This window comes from Cygnus olor, chromosome 2 (assembly GCF_009769625.2).
Source record: "Cygnus olor isolate bCygOlo1 chromosome 2, bCygOlo1.pri.v2, whole genome shotgun sequence".
Classification (NCBI taxonomy): Eukaryota; Metazoa; Chordata; class Aves; order Anseriformes; family Anatidae; genus Cygnus; species Cygnus olor.
Genome location: NC_049170.1, coordinates 109,481,005 through 109,498,074, shown reverse-complemented (window position 1 = coordinate 109,498,074; position 17,070 = coordinate 109,481,005). Strand labels below are relative to the sequence as shown.

Here is a 17,070-nt window from a genome sequence, read left to right as displayed (position 1 = left end):
TTTGAAGTTTCTGTAGCTCGGTAGCCACACTATGACTCTTTTGTCTCATTCATTGATTTATTCAGTAAGTTTCAAAACCATAGGAACCTGCACTTAGAAATGGAAGAAAACATGAAGTGAGGATATTTAACTAAGATTTTAAGACATTTTAAGTCATATTTTCCACATATGATACTAAAATTTGTTTAGGAAAAGAATTAGACAACATACTTTTAATTTGCTTAAAGATGAAAATGCAGGTCTAGTGCCTAAAAATTAGTAATAGATAAGACTATTGTACGCACTTAAATTCAGAAAGGAATGCCAGAGTTACTATGGCTGTTAAAAGTAGAAGTGTTTTGCCTGTTTGGACAGGGAGGTATTTTTATTGTTTGTTTTGTGTTTTTTTAACTCAAGAAAGTGACTTTTCCAATTATAGTGAAATCAGTCTTTCAACAAGGACAGATAAATAAAAATGGTTTGCACAGGGTAAAACAGTCTGCTTTCCATTTATAATTCATGTGCATACATTCTATTCCTGTAGTATGGAAGTATGTAGGTCTGCAGTAGCATGGAGACACACAGAGTTTAAGCATCAGGTTTCACGTGTGGATCACCTGGGGAAAAAAAACTTTTTGTTTGATTTTGTGAAATCTAAAAAAATTATCTGTAAATAATTGTGTGTATCTTCGGAGTTGCACATTTCTGGAATAATAATAGAAGTTCTGCAAAAAAAACCACACTGAAGTTTAATGTTACGTTTTAAACAGTTTTTAGGTGCATCAAACTTACCTGTGTATTCTGTGGACTGCAGTAATGCAGGAACAAACATTTTAACTGGTCCGATTATACATGTACAGAATATAAAGAAAGACCAGATGCTCAAAGCAAGGATTGAAATTCCTGTAAGTATTGATTGAAATGTTTGAATGAACAAAAGATTGGAAGCTGTTTGCTGTATTATCTTGCTATTAAACCAAAGTTTTATGAATCAACTTGACCCCTGAAAGTCACTCTTTTAATTACCATGGGTCTGAGAATCGTGTGTCTGCCTTTTTCATCTCTGGGAAGCCATAAAAAGGCAAAAATTCAATTTTTTCTTCACCTCTCACCTTTACTTCTGAAATCTCTGAAGTGTTTCAGAAATAAGCACTATTTCTGGCAATTTATGTTCCCTTTTTACACCCTGGAACCTTCCAACCTTTGTTGCATAAACATTTACAGACAGAACAGGCATGGTAAAGTGTTTCCCAAAACCTTAGTAAAGAAGGAAGTTGAGATATTTATTTTTTTTCCACAGGTTAGGAGTTAATTTTTTTTTGGTAACATTTCAGTCTTAAAACTCTTAAAGTTTTTTTTTTTTAATTATTTTTTTTTAACTATGTTGTACATCCCAGTTCACTGGTAGTCGAGAGCCACACAGCTGGAGAAGATGAGACCTTCATTGTTTTATCCTGAAAAAGATGTAAACATATTAATGGGGCAGGATAACCTATATGAAACATTACTTCTGATTACTCTTAAGAAGTATTTGGAAATTGTAGATTTTTAAATACTATAAACAAAATATTTCCTAAGTAGCTATCATCAATTCCACTTTCCATTAACCATTGTAAGCATTCTGACGTACTCTTTAACTTTGTTTTTGACAAGTCAAGCTAATTTCATGTTTGGGCAGCTGTTCACACCTAACAGTCCAGAGTAGTGCCATGGAGCAATATTTATGCGTTTATGTATATCTGATAACTTAATTATATCTCTTTTTCCACCACCCAGAGTTGTAAAGACGTTCCACCAGTGGAAAAGATTATTAAACTTCTTCCTAGCAGTCATGTTGCAAGACTGCAGGTCTTAAGTATGGATGGACAAAAAGCTATTCAAATTAAACATCAGGATGAAATCAATTGGATAGCTGGAGATACCATGCGCAACCTTATATTTCAGATGTATGATGAAGGAGAAAGGGAAATACACGTAACTCCATCTGTGGCAGAAAAAATTAAGGCAAGTATATATGAACAGCAGTATAGTGTGGGGGAATGATACTATGCTGCATCTCTAAAATCCATAGACATCAGACTATCATTCTAAATAATATTCCTCAAGACTGTATTGTTAGGAACTTCACTTTCTGTTTAAAAAATTAAAATTATGTATTAAAATCATGTCCTTAATGAGCTGAAGACATTTAATGAAGTGTTAAATAATGCTTCAGGTTAGTAATACGAAAAGCAGGGTAGTAATTTCCAGCTCTTCTCTTAAACACAATAATATAATTTCAGCATTCTTCATATCTGGGGTTTTCCCAGCATTTAGGAATGCTAAATGGACATGTTCCTTCTTGAAGACTTTTCAGAAGTGTCTTAGCTCTCTGTCTGTGTACATACCATAGAATCATGTGGAGCCTAATACGAAGGTAGAGCTTCACCATATATGTGACTTTTTGGTAAGGTTTTTCTGGATCAGATCTTTCTTAAGAAAGTATAGTAAGAGAAACTGTGTGTGTTTGTTTTGTGTATTTTGTGTGTTTTTTTTGGAGTAACTTCCATATTTGGACAGATAGCATTAACCACTGTTGGAAAAAACTCAAGCTTTCCACTGAAAGCTTCTATTACCTGTATTTTACTTCAGCAAGACCTCAGATGTATGATGTTGCTAGTCATTAATAATTTAACTTCTGATTAATTTGATAAATTTTAATTTTAGGTTAACTGGACACCCAGAATTAACAGAGAACAGTTGATGCAGGGATTATTACCTGATGTAAAAGTACCTACATCAGTAAAAGATGTACGCTACTGTCTAATTACTTACCTTGATGACCATGTGTCTTTGGAGAGTGCGTTTACAGTCAGGTTTGTCCATTTGAAATACATTTTATGAGTAATGATGTTGTCAAAGGGTTGTAGATCTGTACTTTTGTGTAAAAAAAAAAATATATATATATATATATCTTTCTACAGAGGTTGAAATAAGAAAATCAGTTAACGGAAATGTAGGATTGGGTGGGTGCATGCATTTTTTATGCATGCAAATATGTTTACAGATGAGAGCATCACCTGTGTGGAAGATTCCATTGCAATCTGTTTATATCTAGCCCTATAATCACTTCTGTAAGTATATGTGTGTATACATATATACACACATATATGCACACTGAAGGAGATTATTGCTATCTTTGATAACTTTATTCAAGTGTTAGGTTATAGGATTGCTCTTACTTTGGAGTCATCTCACTGGTTACCGTAGAGAAATATCAATGGAGTGAATTGTTAGCCTTGCAAGATTACTTTGTAGCTAAAGATTTATTTAACCAAATACAGGATGCCTGTCTGTATATGGTGTCTTGGTCAAAAGTGACTAACTGTTAATCAAACTTTAAAACTGCCTGTTTATCAGTCTTAGTAAATCTAGGCAACTGGCTTTGTCTGTTGTGTCTTTATAAAATTTGTTGAGATTAATCTAATTCTAAATGACTGCAATTACTTCAGTGTATTTCTTGCATTCTTAGTAGTTTAAAACTCAGTAATTAGTTTACAACGTGCTGATGTCAGGGGTAAATTTGCAGCAATTAGACATTTCACAGAGCTGCTTTTAAAATATATATATATATGACCAATCTAAAGCATTAAGATTCTTTAAAATACTCAGAGTTTAATGCTTGTAAACTACCTATGATGCAGCATTGTTAAAGACAGAAAAGGTTTTAGTCAAGTACTATTTTCTGTTTTCTTTTATGAAGAGCAGAAAAGCAGGCTGAATTAGTACTTCTCTTCTTGAAAGGAAATAGAAGAGTGGATTATTTAATTTTGTTGCACATTTTTGCTTGTCATGGTGGGAAAGCAGTCTCAGACGAGGAAAATCTTATTGAGAGGTTATTCTGTTATAGTTGTAAAAATTAACTGGAGGTCATTCTGATACGATTTTTGAAGATCTCAATGTAATTTTTAGCTTAAAACACACAAAAGGAATCAAAACCAATGTGTTGGATAACTGAAGTCTCAAATAACTTACAAGTTGTCAGATAACAAATTCTGGGGGACCCAACGCGTAGTGTATGTTAACCTTCATCAAGTAAACCAAAGAAAATTCTAGGACTATTTTAAAGTATTTAGAGGAGACTTTTGAGGCATAATTTAGGCTACTGACTTCTGTTTTAACATAGCAAAAGAGGAAATGGAAATCTATTTGTCGTGGTTTTGTGTTTTTTTTTAAGGTTGTTTATCTTTTCCATAATTTTTGTAACTGTATTTTTTTCTCTGCTTTTATTTTGCTTTAAAGAAAAACTGACTAAAAATGTTAAACTACATTAGTCGTAATCAAGTCCTTAAGAAATCAGCAAGTATTTTCATAGTGAGACAGAGATATTTTTGCATGTATATATCAGGATGAATGTTAATATTACCATTGGTCTTACAGTAATATTAATATATATAGACAATTGTATGTTACTTTGGGGATGTTTTTTCAGGATATAAAATAGTCCAGCCTTGAATTCTGATTTATCTGGTTATGGATCTGATCTGTGGTAAAATACTGGTAGGCAAGTTAATATGAATAAAGTAAAATGCTATAGCAGTGTTGTCTTATTATGTAGGCAGTGTCTGATAAGCTGCATCTGATAAATTTGAGGTGAAAGCTACGATGTAAAGTTTGTGCACACCAGATTTGATCCTCTTAAATATATGCAAGGACAAAATTAAAAAACAAAAAATCCAATTACAAGTAGGTGATTACTGATGCATCCTTTGTCACGTGTGCTAGTGTTGTAAGTCATTACCTTCATGAAAATGATTATAAATAAATTTTCCTATGTTTAGACCACTTCCTGATGAACCCAGACACATTAAATGCAAATTAAAAGGACCAAATACATTGCAATTGGGTGAAGAACTACAAAGTGACATTGGTGAGTATTTGCATATTCTTCACTTTGTTGTAAAATACATTTCTATTTCTTTACAGTTTATTATGTATATGATGTATTATATTTGTTATGTATACAGATGCCATGAAGAGTGAATTGTGTTCTACTATTATAACATAAAATGTATTTACATTCTCATTCATGCATGGATGACTTCTGTAACTGCCATATCGCAATTCTGGAGTTACTCTCTAGAAAAATTTGCCTTCACATTTGTACAGTTCATAAACTTTTCTTTAGTTTGTATATTCTAAAATCCTAAAGGCAAAAACAGCAGTCAGATTATTTCAAAGGCATGGTCTTCAAAATAAAATATTTTGAAGTTAAGAATTTATCCTAAAAAGACTACCATGTTAGGGATCAGTCTTCTCATTTGCCTTCAGTTTCTACACATGGCTGCTCCAGGCCTTGTGAGAATAAAAATACTTAAATGCTTCAAAACTGCCTTTTTGTTTTGTTGTTTTCTTTTTTATTTTGGTATTTATGCTGCTGGTGAAAAATCACTTGAGTATTTTTCTTCTTCTTCAGATAGTGTGCAGTGCTTTAACAATTCTGAATGTGTCAATTACTTCTAATAAACATGAGATTTTAAATAACTTCTAGAAATGAAAAAGTATTATGGTATTTAGAGCCATTAAAAGATTTTCTGTGAGGAGAGAAAGCACACAGAACAAACTGTCTTACAGGTTAATAATCAGCTTCTATCTTAAGATTTTTTTTCTTCTAACTTTATATCAAGAAGTAATCTCAAAAAGAAAGTGGGAAGCACAAATATTTGGTTAATATGACTAGATAGGTACATTTTTGATACCCTATTATGATGCATGGGGGAGGGGATGTTACCAAGGTATATAAATACCTGGAAGGAGAGGATGTAAAGAAAATGGAGCCAGGCTCTTTTCAGTGGTGCCCAGTGGCAGGACAAGAAGCAGGGAGCACAAACAGAAACACAAGAGATTCCCTCTGAATAGAAAGGCTTTTTAAAAATAAAAAATAAAAAAATATATATACACTGTGCAGGTGATGGAGAACCAGCACAAGATGTCCAAGAGTTGTGGAGTTTCCCAGTGTGGACATTTTCACAAGCTGCCTGGACGTGGCCCTGGGCAATCTGCACTGAATAGCCCTATTTCAGCAGGCAGTTAGACCAGATGACCTGCAGAGGTCCCTTCCCACCTCAGCTGTTCTGTGATTCTGTGATACTTATGCAAATTTTCTCTATTTTGTGTGTATGTTGTATACATTTATATTCTATATATTCTATAATGTTTCATTAAAGCAACTGCTGGTGTAATGATTTTAATAATCATTTTAATAAATCATCTTTTTAACAGATGTAATGATTACAGATCAGTATGGAAATCAAGTTCAGACAGTGACATCTGCGTGTGTAAATTCCCTAGGAGTTTCTGGGCCTGGACTTGATAAATCAAATTTACAAATAACTTGGCAGGTATTTATAAGATGTCATATAGTTTATTTCTCTGTGGCCTACGTGTGGTAATTCGTCTTATTCAGTCTCACAGAATTGAGCCAAAATGGAAGAAAGGTAATCAAATTAAACTCTAGGTGGTAAGCTATGAGAAGATAGCATTAAAATAATATGATCCTGTTCTAAGGAATATAGCAGCATCTGTTAAAAACCTTATCACTGCTGCAGCTATACACCATGTCAGTGAGGTCACTTTATGCTTGGGTCTGGTTTGCTTTGTTTCTAGTCTGTTCTTCTATATCTCTTCTTCTAACTTCTTTTTAGGCTTTTTTTTCCTGTTTTTTTTTTTTTTTTATAGTGGTGTAGTTGATTTTATGATCTTTTGAAGAACCACGTAGAACTAATGATATTGTCTGCTGTAGTTGAATTTAAAATGTATCCTACAGCTTTTAAAATGATGGATATAACTAAGTTACACATAACTCTTTTTGAAAAACAGGCTTCTGGGAAATGCTCAAGTTTGAAATTGATCATTTCTTACACAAGAAGTCTATCTAAATTTAGCAAAAAGAGTAGAACCTGTATTTAACTGTTCGTTTACAGTCTCACAGTAAAAATAGCAAACAGTGTCTAGTAGGTCCAAATATTAAAATACCATATTGAAAAAAAAAATTAAAGTATAATTCCCTTTTTCTGTTCTTGATACAATTTTATTTTTATTTCTCAATAGGAAAGTACCTTAACAATGAGAGTCAAAGGAATTCGATTTAAATCCTGTTTACTTGGAAGCAAAGAACTGTGCTTTGCTTGGCGTGAATTTTCTGACTTTCTCAGAGTGAATTTAATTGCAGGATCCCCTGCTAAATTGCAAATTGTGGATTGGCCAGAGCTCGAAAAGGTAAGTCAAACGTTTTTTGTTTGGGGAAAAAAACAAGGAGGTGACTGGTTAGCAGGTCCTTTATTTCCTGAGCGTTTGGAGCACAGGATGCAAAGATGAAAGAAGACACTGACTTCTTATGACGATGATTCTGAAAATTGTGAGATTATGACATCTCTAGAGACACTTTCTTGTGTTGTTCAGGACAACACAAGCAAAATCAAGTAAGTATTTTGCAGCCTGATTATATAGACGTGCTTCAAATAGGACAGTAAATGTGAAGGATTTTTCATACAATAACTACATTAGCTTTAAAAGTAAATTTATTTTAGAATGAACTCGTGTCTGTTCATAACGCTGTATTCCTTGATTATCCCTTTAATTGTTTTTCCTGTCCCATTTGCCTTTCTACAGTTCATTCATTTTGCTTTTCCTTGGTGCAGCAGTTTTACTGTGGGCTGGATCTTCCACTGCTGTTTGCCAAAGATTGTCTTTAATGGTAGAAATGGTTGGCAGCTCATCTCTTCTTTATCTGTTATTGTTATTTTTGATGTTTAGGATATAGGAAGACAACCACAAATTTACTTACCGTTTTAGAATTATTTAAAGTCATAAAGTGGGGATGAGTGTATGATACTTTATCAAATAGAAATGATAGAGATTTTTGGAACCATCCCACTTGTCTGTTTGTTTGGGTTTTTTGATCTTTCAATGTCTACTTTGGCTGTTCAAGTGAAAATATTAAGTTGCAACAGAAAGCAAAATAGGAGAGTGGAAGGAGGTAAAAAGATTAGAGTGTTGGGAAAATGGAGAAGGAAACTACTGATGAGAATGGGTAAACAAAAGGCTCATGGAATATAGTAACTATTTTTACTCTCTGGAAAGCTATCATGGTCTACGAGAAGACAAAAAGTTTCGGTCCTTTCACTCCTTGTGCAACAAGGAAACTGTGTTTGATGAGGCTCTTCAGAAGCATGTCCTTACTGTCCTTACTTTGAGTTACATCAACATGAGTAACACATACAGTTGAATCAAACAGTGTGTTTTATGATGACAAGAATGTACACAGGAGAACTCTGGAAATACCTTCCAGGAGTTCTACACTTCTGACATAGTCTAGCTGTTACAGGAGGCAAACAGTATGGAAAAAGCAGATGCTATCACTTTGGGTATTCCTGATCTGCTACGAATGTCTAATATACCTACAACAGAACAGAACAATGCATTTGTTTATCTTGCAGCCTGTTGCAGTGATTAATGGCAGAGAATTGCAAAAGCCCCTTGTCCTTCAACTGTGTGATCAGTGGGGAAATCCGTCTTCTGAACCTAATGTCAAAATCAGCCTTTCAAAGAGTAACAACCTAAAGGTAAGCATAGGCCTTATTATATGAAATTTTGTCCACATAACACAGATTTGTGTTGTCATGTCTACATTTTCTTCTAAATTACCAAGACATTTTTGGAAAAGTGAATAAGGTATTGTAAGAGTACAAAAGAATAATTAATCTCACATAATACTAATTTCAATTAATAACGTAAAGAGTTCCCAGGACAGATTTGAGCTCCCTTTTATTATAGCAATCATAAATATAACAGAATTCCTGTAGTGCAGTATCCAAGTGTATTTAGTATACATTCTTGATCTTCTACTCAACCCTTCTGCAAATTCTGTGTGTATCCCCCAATTTATCTGAGGTAACTTACTGAATAATAATAACATGTTCCAAAGGAGCAACCAAATCATTTTTATCTTGTGGTTCTTTGTTCATGGTTAATGAATGTATGGCTAGTGGCCTATACATTCAGCACCTATTCAGTAGGTCTCCACCCCACCTAATTATCTCTGAGAAGAGCGTTGGTTCTATAAACCAAATTAAAACAATGAGGATGCAATATCTAACCCAGAGTTAAGCAGTTAGTATGCTTTTTGTGAGTGAGGTATGAGTGTCAGATGGCCCGCACGTTGGTCTATACAAAGAAAGGAGTTTGACAGAATACGTAATGAATTAACATTTTATTTCAAATTACTGGGGGAAGAAATGCCAAACTGTCAAATTTTCCTAACTGTTGATGCAGCAACTGTTATATTTAATTTGTATGTTATCAATACAGATATGTTCATGCATCTCTGGACATGACCTTTTTCATGCAGGGCTGGTCTTAGTCTCTTTTTATTCATGTTTGCCATAAATTTGTCTCAAAATATTATTTCTCTAAAAATACGCAACAGCCAAGAACTTCCTTTTATTTACCCCTCAAGAGCTATTCCACAGCCTCAACCTTCTCCCCAGTTTAGTTATACTACTATTACTTATTTTCATTGTTGGTTTTTATTATATTTTTTATTATTATCTAGGAAATTTCTTTACATCTTGAAAGTTTTTCTTCTAGCTCTTTTAAATATCTTGCCATAGAAGCTTGCCTCATAGTTTGTGATTTTTTTTTTTGTTTGTCCCTTCTGCTGCATTTATGATGGCAGCTGCAGCTCCATGGGGCTTCTAGCTAGGTTTTTCTTGAGAAAGCATACCTTGGCAGTAACACTGTATCTAATCAGAGAGACATTGTGGTGGTATGCTCAAACATTCAGACATTATGCCTTTCTCCAGGGAGGACCAGCAACATGTCTTAGAAATGGTCTTCATCCCAGCTGAATGTGCTGAGGAGAAAATACTCTGAAACCCAAGGTCAATCGTTGTTCTAATGTGTCTGTTACAATGCACTCTCCTGGAGTTTAGCAACAGCAGTACCATTTCTGAGTGATACTCTTATACATTAGTAGAGCAACTAGCTGCATATTTGCTCAACGGACATCAGATCCATTTCATTATTATCTTTGAGAACCTCTTTAGAGAACTGTCTTGCCTTGGCATTTCAAATAGTTTGTATGTGCGGTCTCCCAAAGGAAACGAGAAGTTTCTAGGAACTGAAATTCTCAAATAAGCTGTCTGTCTATATTTCATGTCCCATCCTCTAAGACTCCTAAACCTGGTATTATGTGGTTGCAGCATGCATTTTCTGTACTCCATTCTGTATGCTATGGGTCCAGAACTGAATGAGTATGGCTGAACAGAAACTCTCCAAACTCGTATGGGCAACCCAACAGTGGAAATGCACAAATCACCAGTTTCTGTGAAAATTAAAATTTCTATTCTGTAATGTACAGTGATTTCAAATATGAATCATTCTGTTAAGCTGAATATAGTCTTCAGAAAAGTATATTAAATATATGGCAATTTTCTTAGCTTTTATTATTATCACAGTCACAATCACAATATCTTTACAGTGCTGCCTGCCTCTTAAACCATTGAGCACACATTTTTTTGCCATTGCCTTTCTGTGGGGAAATGGTTGGATAAATTCATGCTTCCATAGCTGATCCATTATCAGTCAACTTTCACTTTTTTTTATTTTTTTGCTAAAGTAGTTTCATTCATGTAAATTATTGACATGAGATTTGGAAAAGAAAATAATTTTGGGAGAAGATTGCCTACTTCACATATTCTGAAAGTACTGTTTTTGTGTAAGTGGGCACTAGACATGTAGTCTTCTGAAATTTGTGCTGAAATAGCAAAGGGAAAGCAGTTTAATGCCAAATGCTGTTCAGATAAGGACAATCTTTTGCATGATATTGTTGTGTTACATCATTGATGTAAAAAGTTGATTTCCCTCTTTAGAGAGGAATTCATTATACGAGAACTCAGAATATATCCATGGCTTCCTTTGCTGACCTCTAAACTTTAAAGCTCCTATCTGAGGTTCTTCTGATACACTGACAAGGTATTTCTTAGGTAAGGCTAAGACAGCGTGTACACGTGTGTGTGCATGCACATTTTCAAAAAAAGTAGCTTCTACTTTAAGAACATGTTAGTATTCACCTGTTTCTCTCAGAGGACAGGCATTCTGCATCTCCTATCCTGGCAGCAATAATTTCAAAAGTTTCTGATTCATGGGGAAAGTGAAGTGATAGCTTCTCTGCCATTTAATTTGCAAGGACAAGTGTAACTTAATGAAACTGCCAATCATAAGATTTCACTTTCAGTGCTGGGAGAGTAAGTGTGGCAAAGACAGAGAGCACACAGAAAAATGCACTTTGAAGAACACCAGCGAGTAAAGGGGAGTTATTTTCTAACAACGAGATTCAGCCAGAATTCCTTGAAAGCAGAAGTCCCATTAACTTCAAAGTACTTTTAGCCAAACCTATTTAATGTATGAGGTGAACAGGAGACGTGTAAGGCATTTGTGTTGTTTTTCTAAAACAATGCTGACAAGAAGTTACCTATCATTATTAGTGTTCGGTTAAATGCAGTTTCTTTTGGTATAGAGGTTAGTTTTTGTTTGTTGTTAAGTTTTGATTAATGAGGTAGTTGTCATAACATTTTTCTCTAGGTTGTCTAGCAATCCTTTTGGCAGTTTGATGGGATTGGGAAAAGGGAAGATAGACACAGATGTTTTAGTTTATATCATTCTTTAATTTTTGCTACCCAGGAATCTCTGTGCAGGCTAGAAAAACACTGAGAGGGATCAAACAGTTTGTAGAAGGTTTTAGAATCTGAAAATAGATTAGCAGGTATTATGGGTGACATTATCAGTGGCAGTTAAAGAAATAACATTTGTAAAATATTTAAACATGTTAATGAACAAAAATATCCTAGTTTAGATAAAGTGATTGTCTTCAAAAACTGGCAGAGAAAATTCTGAAACCTCTTAATATCATATTCTTAAGAGTGTATCTTTCCCTAATTTAGAGTGCAAAAATTCAAAGCAACTGTTGCTCAAATGGAAAGACAGTATGTAGGCAAATGAGGTATACGTTTTATTTTAAGACTTGATACTACTTCTGTGTCATTGAAAGAATAAAAAAAAAATATTTTTTTTGACAGATTGTTTCTTCAAACCAGCTACATAAAACAGATGAAAATGGTAGGGCTAACCTGGGAGTTATTAGTATTCATGCACCTAGGTAAGTAGTGAAAACTATGTGGAAAAACTAAATTCTGAAATGTCGCTTGCTAGATGTATTTAAGCTGCGCATTTCATAAAGTACCTACAAGGAATTCATCTACAGCTGAGGTCAAACATTTATTATTTAGATGCCGGTGGAAGGCCAGTTAGTGAGCTTTAAGAAATTAAGTGCGTAACTAAATAAAATTGAATAGCTTTTTCTTTGGTCTTCTGAAAAGCTGCTGCTCTAATTTCCTGAATTCTAGGATCTCTGGTCATGGTAAAACACAGCCTATAATTGCCAACCTGTACCTAGTGTACATGGTACCATTTAAAATGTTTGAAATATGTAGCCTTTTGGTGACCAGAACTAGACGTAATGCTTTTAAAATAGGAACGTGTTTTAGAAGTGTTGAAGTCCCACTTCCTCTGGGTGCTAACCAGTGTTTTAAAGGAGTAGATAAATTGTCCTAAAGAATTTGAGGAAAAAAATAATCTAAAACCAAAAATATTTTCTTACTTGCAACAGAGCTAATGAAGCTTCATTTCCTGCGGCTTTGTGTCCTGCACCTCCTGCTTCTTCATGTCAGTCTCCCCGTCTCCCCTTTGCACTCGCATGTCCCATCTGTCTTTTCAAATTCATTATTTCTCTTTCTGTTCACAGTTCTGCTACCCAGATCCTGTATCCCTAAAGCACACCTGATGACACTAGAGTGTTTTCCTGCATCTTACTGTTTTGTCTTGCTGGTTAGGCATGATTCAGAACAAGCTATATCTAGTTTGGGGTTTATATGTGATGATTTTTGAAGTGGATAGTACACCTGTGTTATTGATCAGAAAAGTTGCTTTTCCTTCAGAGGAGAAGATGGCTACAAAGATGGTGAAGGGTCTGGAGGACAAGACGTATGAGGAGCAGCTGAGGTCCCTTGGTTTGTTCAGCCCAGAGCAGAGCAGGCTGAGGGGAGGCCTCATGGCGGCCTGCAGCTCCCTCACGAGGGGAGCGGAGGGGCAGGCGCTGAGCTCTGCTCTCTGGGAACAGCGACAGGACCCGAGGGGATGGCATGGGACTGGGACAGGGGAGGTTCAGGCTGGGTGTTGGGGAAAGGTTCTGCACCCAGAGGCACTGGGACAGGCTCCCCAGGGCAGTAGTCACAGCACTGAGCCTGCCGGAGTTCAAGAAGCATTCAGACAACACTCTCAGACATCTAGGGTGATTTTTGGGGTAGTCCTGTGTGGATCCAGGCGTTGGACTCAGTGATCCTTGTGGGTCCCTTCCAATTTGGGATATTCTGTGGTTCTATGACTGCAGGCTTTTTCTTCTAGCCACCTAGCATTTTCTCGAAAGCTGTAGTGGTATGATTTCTGTTTTGCATTTCCATTTCCTCAGTTGTAATTCCAGCTACCCTACACATTCTTTCTGGCCTTTTAGAACTTCAGTCCCTCCGTCCTTTCAGTTAACTTTTGAATCAACTGGCTAGTTTCAGCTGGAAATATATTGAGACAGAATAGCCTAAACCTTGTTTTCTTACGGAAATGAGCTGAAGGCTACATTTTTGGTTTTCATTTTTGCAGTAAATTCTCAAGAATGAGAATTCGTAAGCATGCTTTTATAAAGCAAAAAGTGAGATAGTTTTGTGTAATTATAGATAATATTTCCTCCAAAAATCTAAAATATCACTGGTACCAATTAAATGTAGTACTTTCTTGTGTTTTGATGATTCTTTACTGGCTGACAAGAGACAAGAAATAGAGGTTAATCTGCCTGTTGTAGAGAGGTCTTATGTATATCATGAGAAAAGTGTATTGACTGTTTTGTAACAAGTACTTTTTAAAAAAAAAAAAAAAAAAAAAACACTAACCCAGAAGAGAAATATTGATTAAAAATTAGTAATGCAGCTCATAGGAGCTTTTCTTACAAGACTAGGTTGGCTTTAGGTAGCTTAGAAGCTAGCACTAAGTACTTGATCTTAAATTTTTGAAGTATTTTATGCCAGTTAATATTTTGGCATTCATATCTACAGGATTTTGTCTATAATGTTGTTATACATTTGGAAGAAAATATTTTAAATGCTATTGATGGTGCTCAGTGTGTTTGTAATGCTCACATCTTGGTGGATGGTAAATATTAGTTAATATATTACTTGAGGTTAGAAACAGGTGTGTTCAGTGGTAACACCCTACTTTTTATAGCATGATCAAAACTGGCTGGGGAGTACAGTCACTGTTTAGTTAAATGTGTTAATCCCAGTTCTGTTTAAAAACATAAATTTCTAGTTCTTAATATAAAAAATGGGTTATTATATAGCAGTGCAGCGGAGTCATTATGTACTTGTAATGCACTTTGCTAGATGTGAATTGTACACAGATTCACTCTTTGGAAATTGTCAAAGCAGAATGCTCCTCAGACAGCATTTCAATTAGTTATGCTTGCTTTCCACCTTACTGTCTTCTGAAACATAAAGTTGCAGTTGCTAGCATTTTACAGATAAGCAATGAAACAATCAAACTAATGAAATATTTAAAATTAAATTTAATAAACTAATATCTTAAGATATTAAAACTATTATTTTACTTCATTCAAGTGTTTCTAGCTTCGCATTAACAATTCTGTTTTTTCTTCCCTTTACTACTGATAACTTGAAGTTCTTTTCAAATTTTGTTTTTTTATGCTTTCATGTACATGATTCATATTTGATGTATGTTGAAAATTGCCTTTTCTGAAGAGGTATTTTATAATGGTTTTTATGATTTCTGTATGTTTCAGGGGAGAGCACATTTTACAGGTTAAAGCTTCATACAACAAGATCACATTAGATTGTCCAATAATTACATTAAATGTCCTGCCTGATCCTGAGAAACCTGTCCGCTTGAATGTTAAATATGACAAAAATGCTTCTTTTCCAGCAGGAGGTACCTTCCCTGGTAAGTATAAGGATTCTTTGATGGAAACAAGTCACTCAAAAGTTTTGTAAACCCATGAGAACCATTTTGGTTATTCTCCTGGTGTTGTTTCTTATTTTGTGTCTGTCTGTGTGTCTGCATGTCTCAGGTTTTTGTAAAAGCCATATCTAAGATGCCTCTATAACATTTGGAGAGAAAAGACTTGCACATTTTCTATGAAAGCACTTAAAAAAAACTCTTGTTTTATCTGTAAATAGTAAAAGTAGAGAACCTCTTCTTTATCCATAGTGAAATGCTATATTTCAGGTTTTGATTCCCAAAAGATGATCTGAGCTTGGTCTTGCATTTTTTCCCTCATCTTATTTTGAGGTTGATGGTAACAAAGGAGGTAGCTTTGAAATTATATGCCATCTGTAAGGCAAGAGGAACCAAAAGTGGACCAAAACGAGTACACCAGAGACAGTCCAAAATACTTTTCTCTCCTGATGTATTCCCTTATGAAAGGATGATCTTTGCCTTCAAACTAAGGTTGATGAGTCATAAAACAAAAAAAAAGTCTCATGTTTTACGTCCAGTGATATTCACAATAAAGGAAACGGACAATGAAGAGCAAGGTATGACCATGAGAAAATGTCTTTTGCTAAAAGCAAAAAATAATTTGAAACTCATGCCTTCCATAAGGAAACTTTGGCATGAATAAGAGAACTATATTAACTAATTCCGCTATTTCAGGTGAGAGGTCTTCTCTAAGAAGACTATGGGAGATATTGTTCTTGATTTTGCCAGTGAATTTATATGAATTAATTAGCCCATCTTCAAAAAAAAAATCCTTTTTAGTTTACAATAACCCAATTTGCAATATGAAACTACGATACAAAGATGTTATTCAGAAAGCTGTAGTCCTCTCTAAATTTAAGGAGAAAGCAAGTAGATTCTGTTGTTTAAAATATAATACCATATTAAGGAAGGCAAAAAAAAGACTTTTTTAACAGTTTACTGGAATTATAAAAACAACACTTTATATTTGGGAAGTCTGCTGTAGGCTTCTGAGCCAAGTGATGAAGCCTCAAATTTTGCTGTGAGAAATTAGATTAAATATTTGTCAGTGTTCTGAAAATGAGGGTAAAGTAGTTTCCAACCTAATAATTTTCCATTTGATCCCATCCTTGGGAAAGTGTGCGTGTGTATCACATCTGAATCTTCAGTAGATGAGTTTTATACCTATTTGAAGAAGTAAATACTGACAAATTTCCTACACTGAATGGTATTCATTAAAATTGGAGGTGCAAAACAGGAATCAATTGATGCAAAAACTGCTTGTAATTGACAGCAGGCATAAAAATAAACTTGAGATTGTTTCATTTTATGAGTTCAGAAACTAAAACAAACTCATTCTACACATCTTTTATACCATTGTAACCACCTGTCTTTCAGAACAGTGATGTTTTTAGTATTATTATTTAAATTATGTCTGTGCTGCTGGTATGACTGAAGAAGGTTCGTAATCAAGGCTAATGATACTGTCATAACTTGATCATCTGGTGTTTTATGGAACAAGATTTTTATTCTTTAAAATACTCTTTATGCAGAAATTATCTTGACTAAATTCACAAAGTGTTTTAGTTTTGCCTAATGAGGAAGCATCCTCTGGCTGTTTTTTTCCCTATACTACAGGACAAAGAAAAATGAAATATTTTCCATTTTAATGAATACATTAATCTTAAGCACCACATTTGTATACATTTAATACCTGTCTCCTGAGCGTATAATAGTTGGTGATGAATAGATTGCTGTACTTTAATGTATATTACTGTAAAATGGTAGTATTATATAGATAACATTGCCCTGATTCTGTTGAATCAAGTCAGGAAGCTTAGCTTTTCTTCTGAGTATGAATTTGAGGCATTTTTGTTTTTACTTTTCACCATGTTCTGAAGTGACCAACTATCCTAGGTTTAAAGCTTTAGTTTGCAGCTCAGAACAAGACAGCTAGAGGACAGATTTTATGGTCCC

At 34.6% G+C, this 17,070-nt stretch overlaps 1 protein-coding gene across 2 annotated transcripts in view; it reads left to right on the top strand.

Annotated features, from left to right (window-relative positions):
- The window catches only part of SMCHD1 (structural maintenance of chromosomes flexible hinge domain containing 1), an 83,090-nt gene that overhangs the window by 40,671 nt on the left and 25,349 nt on the right, over window positions 1–17,070 (top strand). For both annotated transcript variants that reach the window (XM_040550136.1, XM_040550138.1), the window contains exons 24-32: window positions 750–884; window positions 1,756–1,983; window positions 2,686–2,834; window positions 4,800–4,888; window positions 6,241–6,359; window positions 7,069–7,236; window positions 8,457–8,582; window positions 12,096–12,175; window positions 14,921–15,078. In XM_040550136.1, coding sequence (XP_040406070.1) covers window positions 750–884; window positions 1,756–1,983; window positions 2,686–2,834; window positions 4,800–4,888; window positions 6,241–6,359; window positions 7,069–7,236; window positions 8,457–8,582; window positions 12,096–12,175; window positions 14,921–15,078 — 1,252 coding nt within the window. The remainder of the gene's footprint in view (window positions 1–749; window positions 885–1,755; window positions 1,984–2,685; window positions 2,835–4,799; window positions 4,889–6,240; window positions 6,360–7,068; window positions 7,237–8,456; window positions 8,583–12,095; window positions 12,176–14,920; window positions 15,079–17,070) is intronic.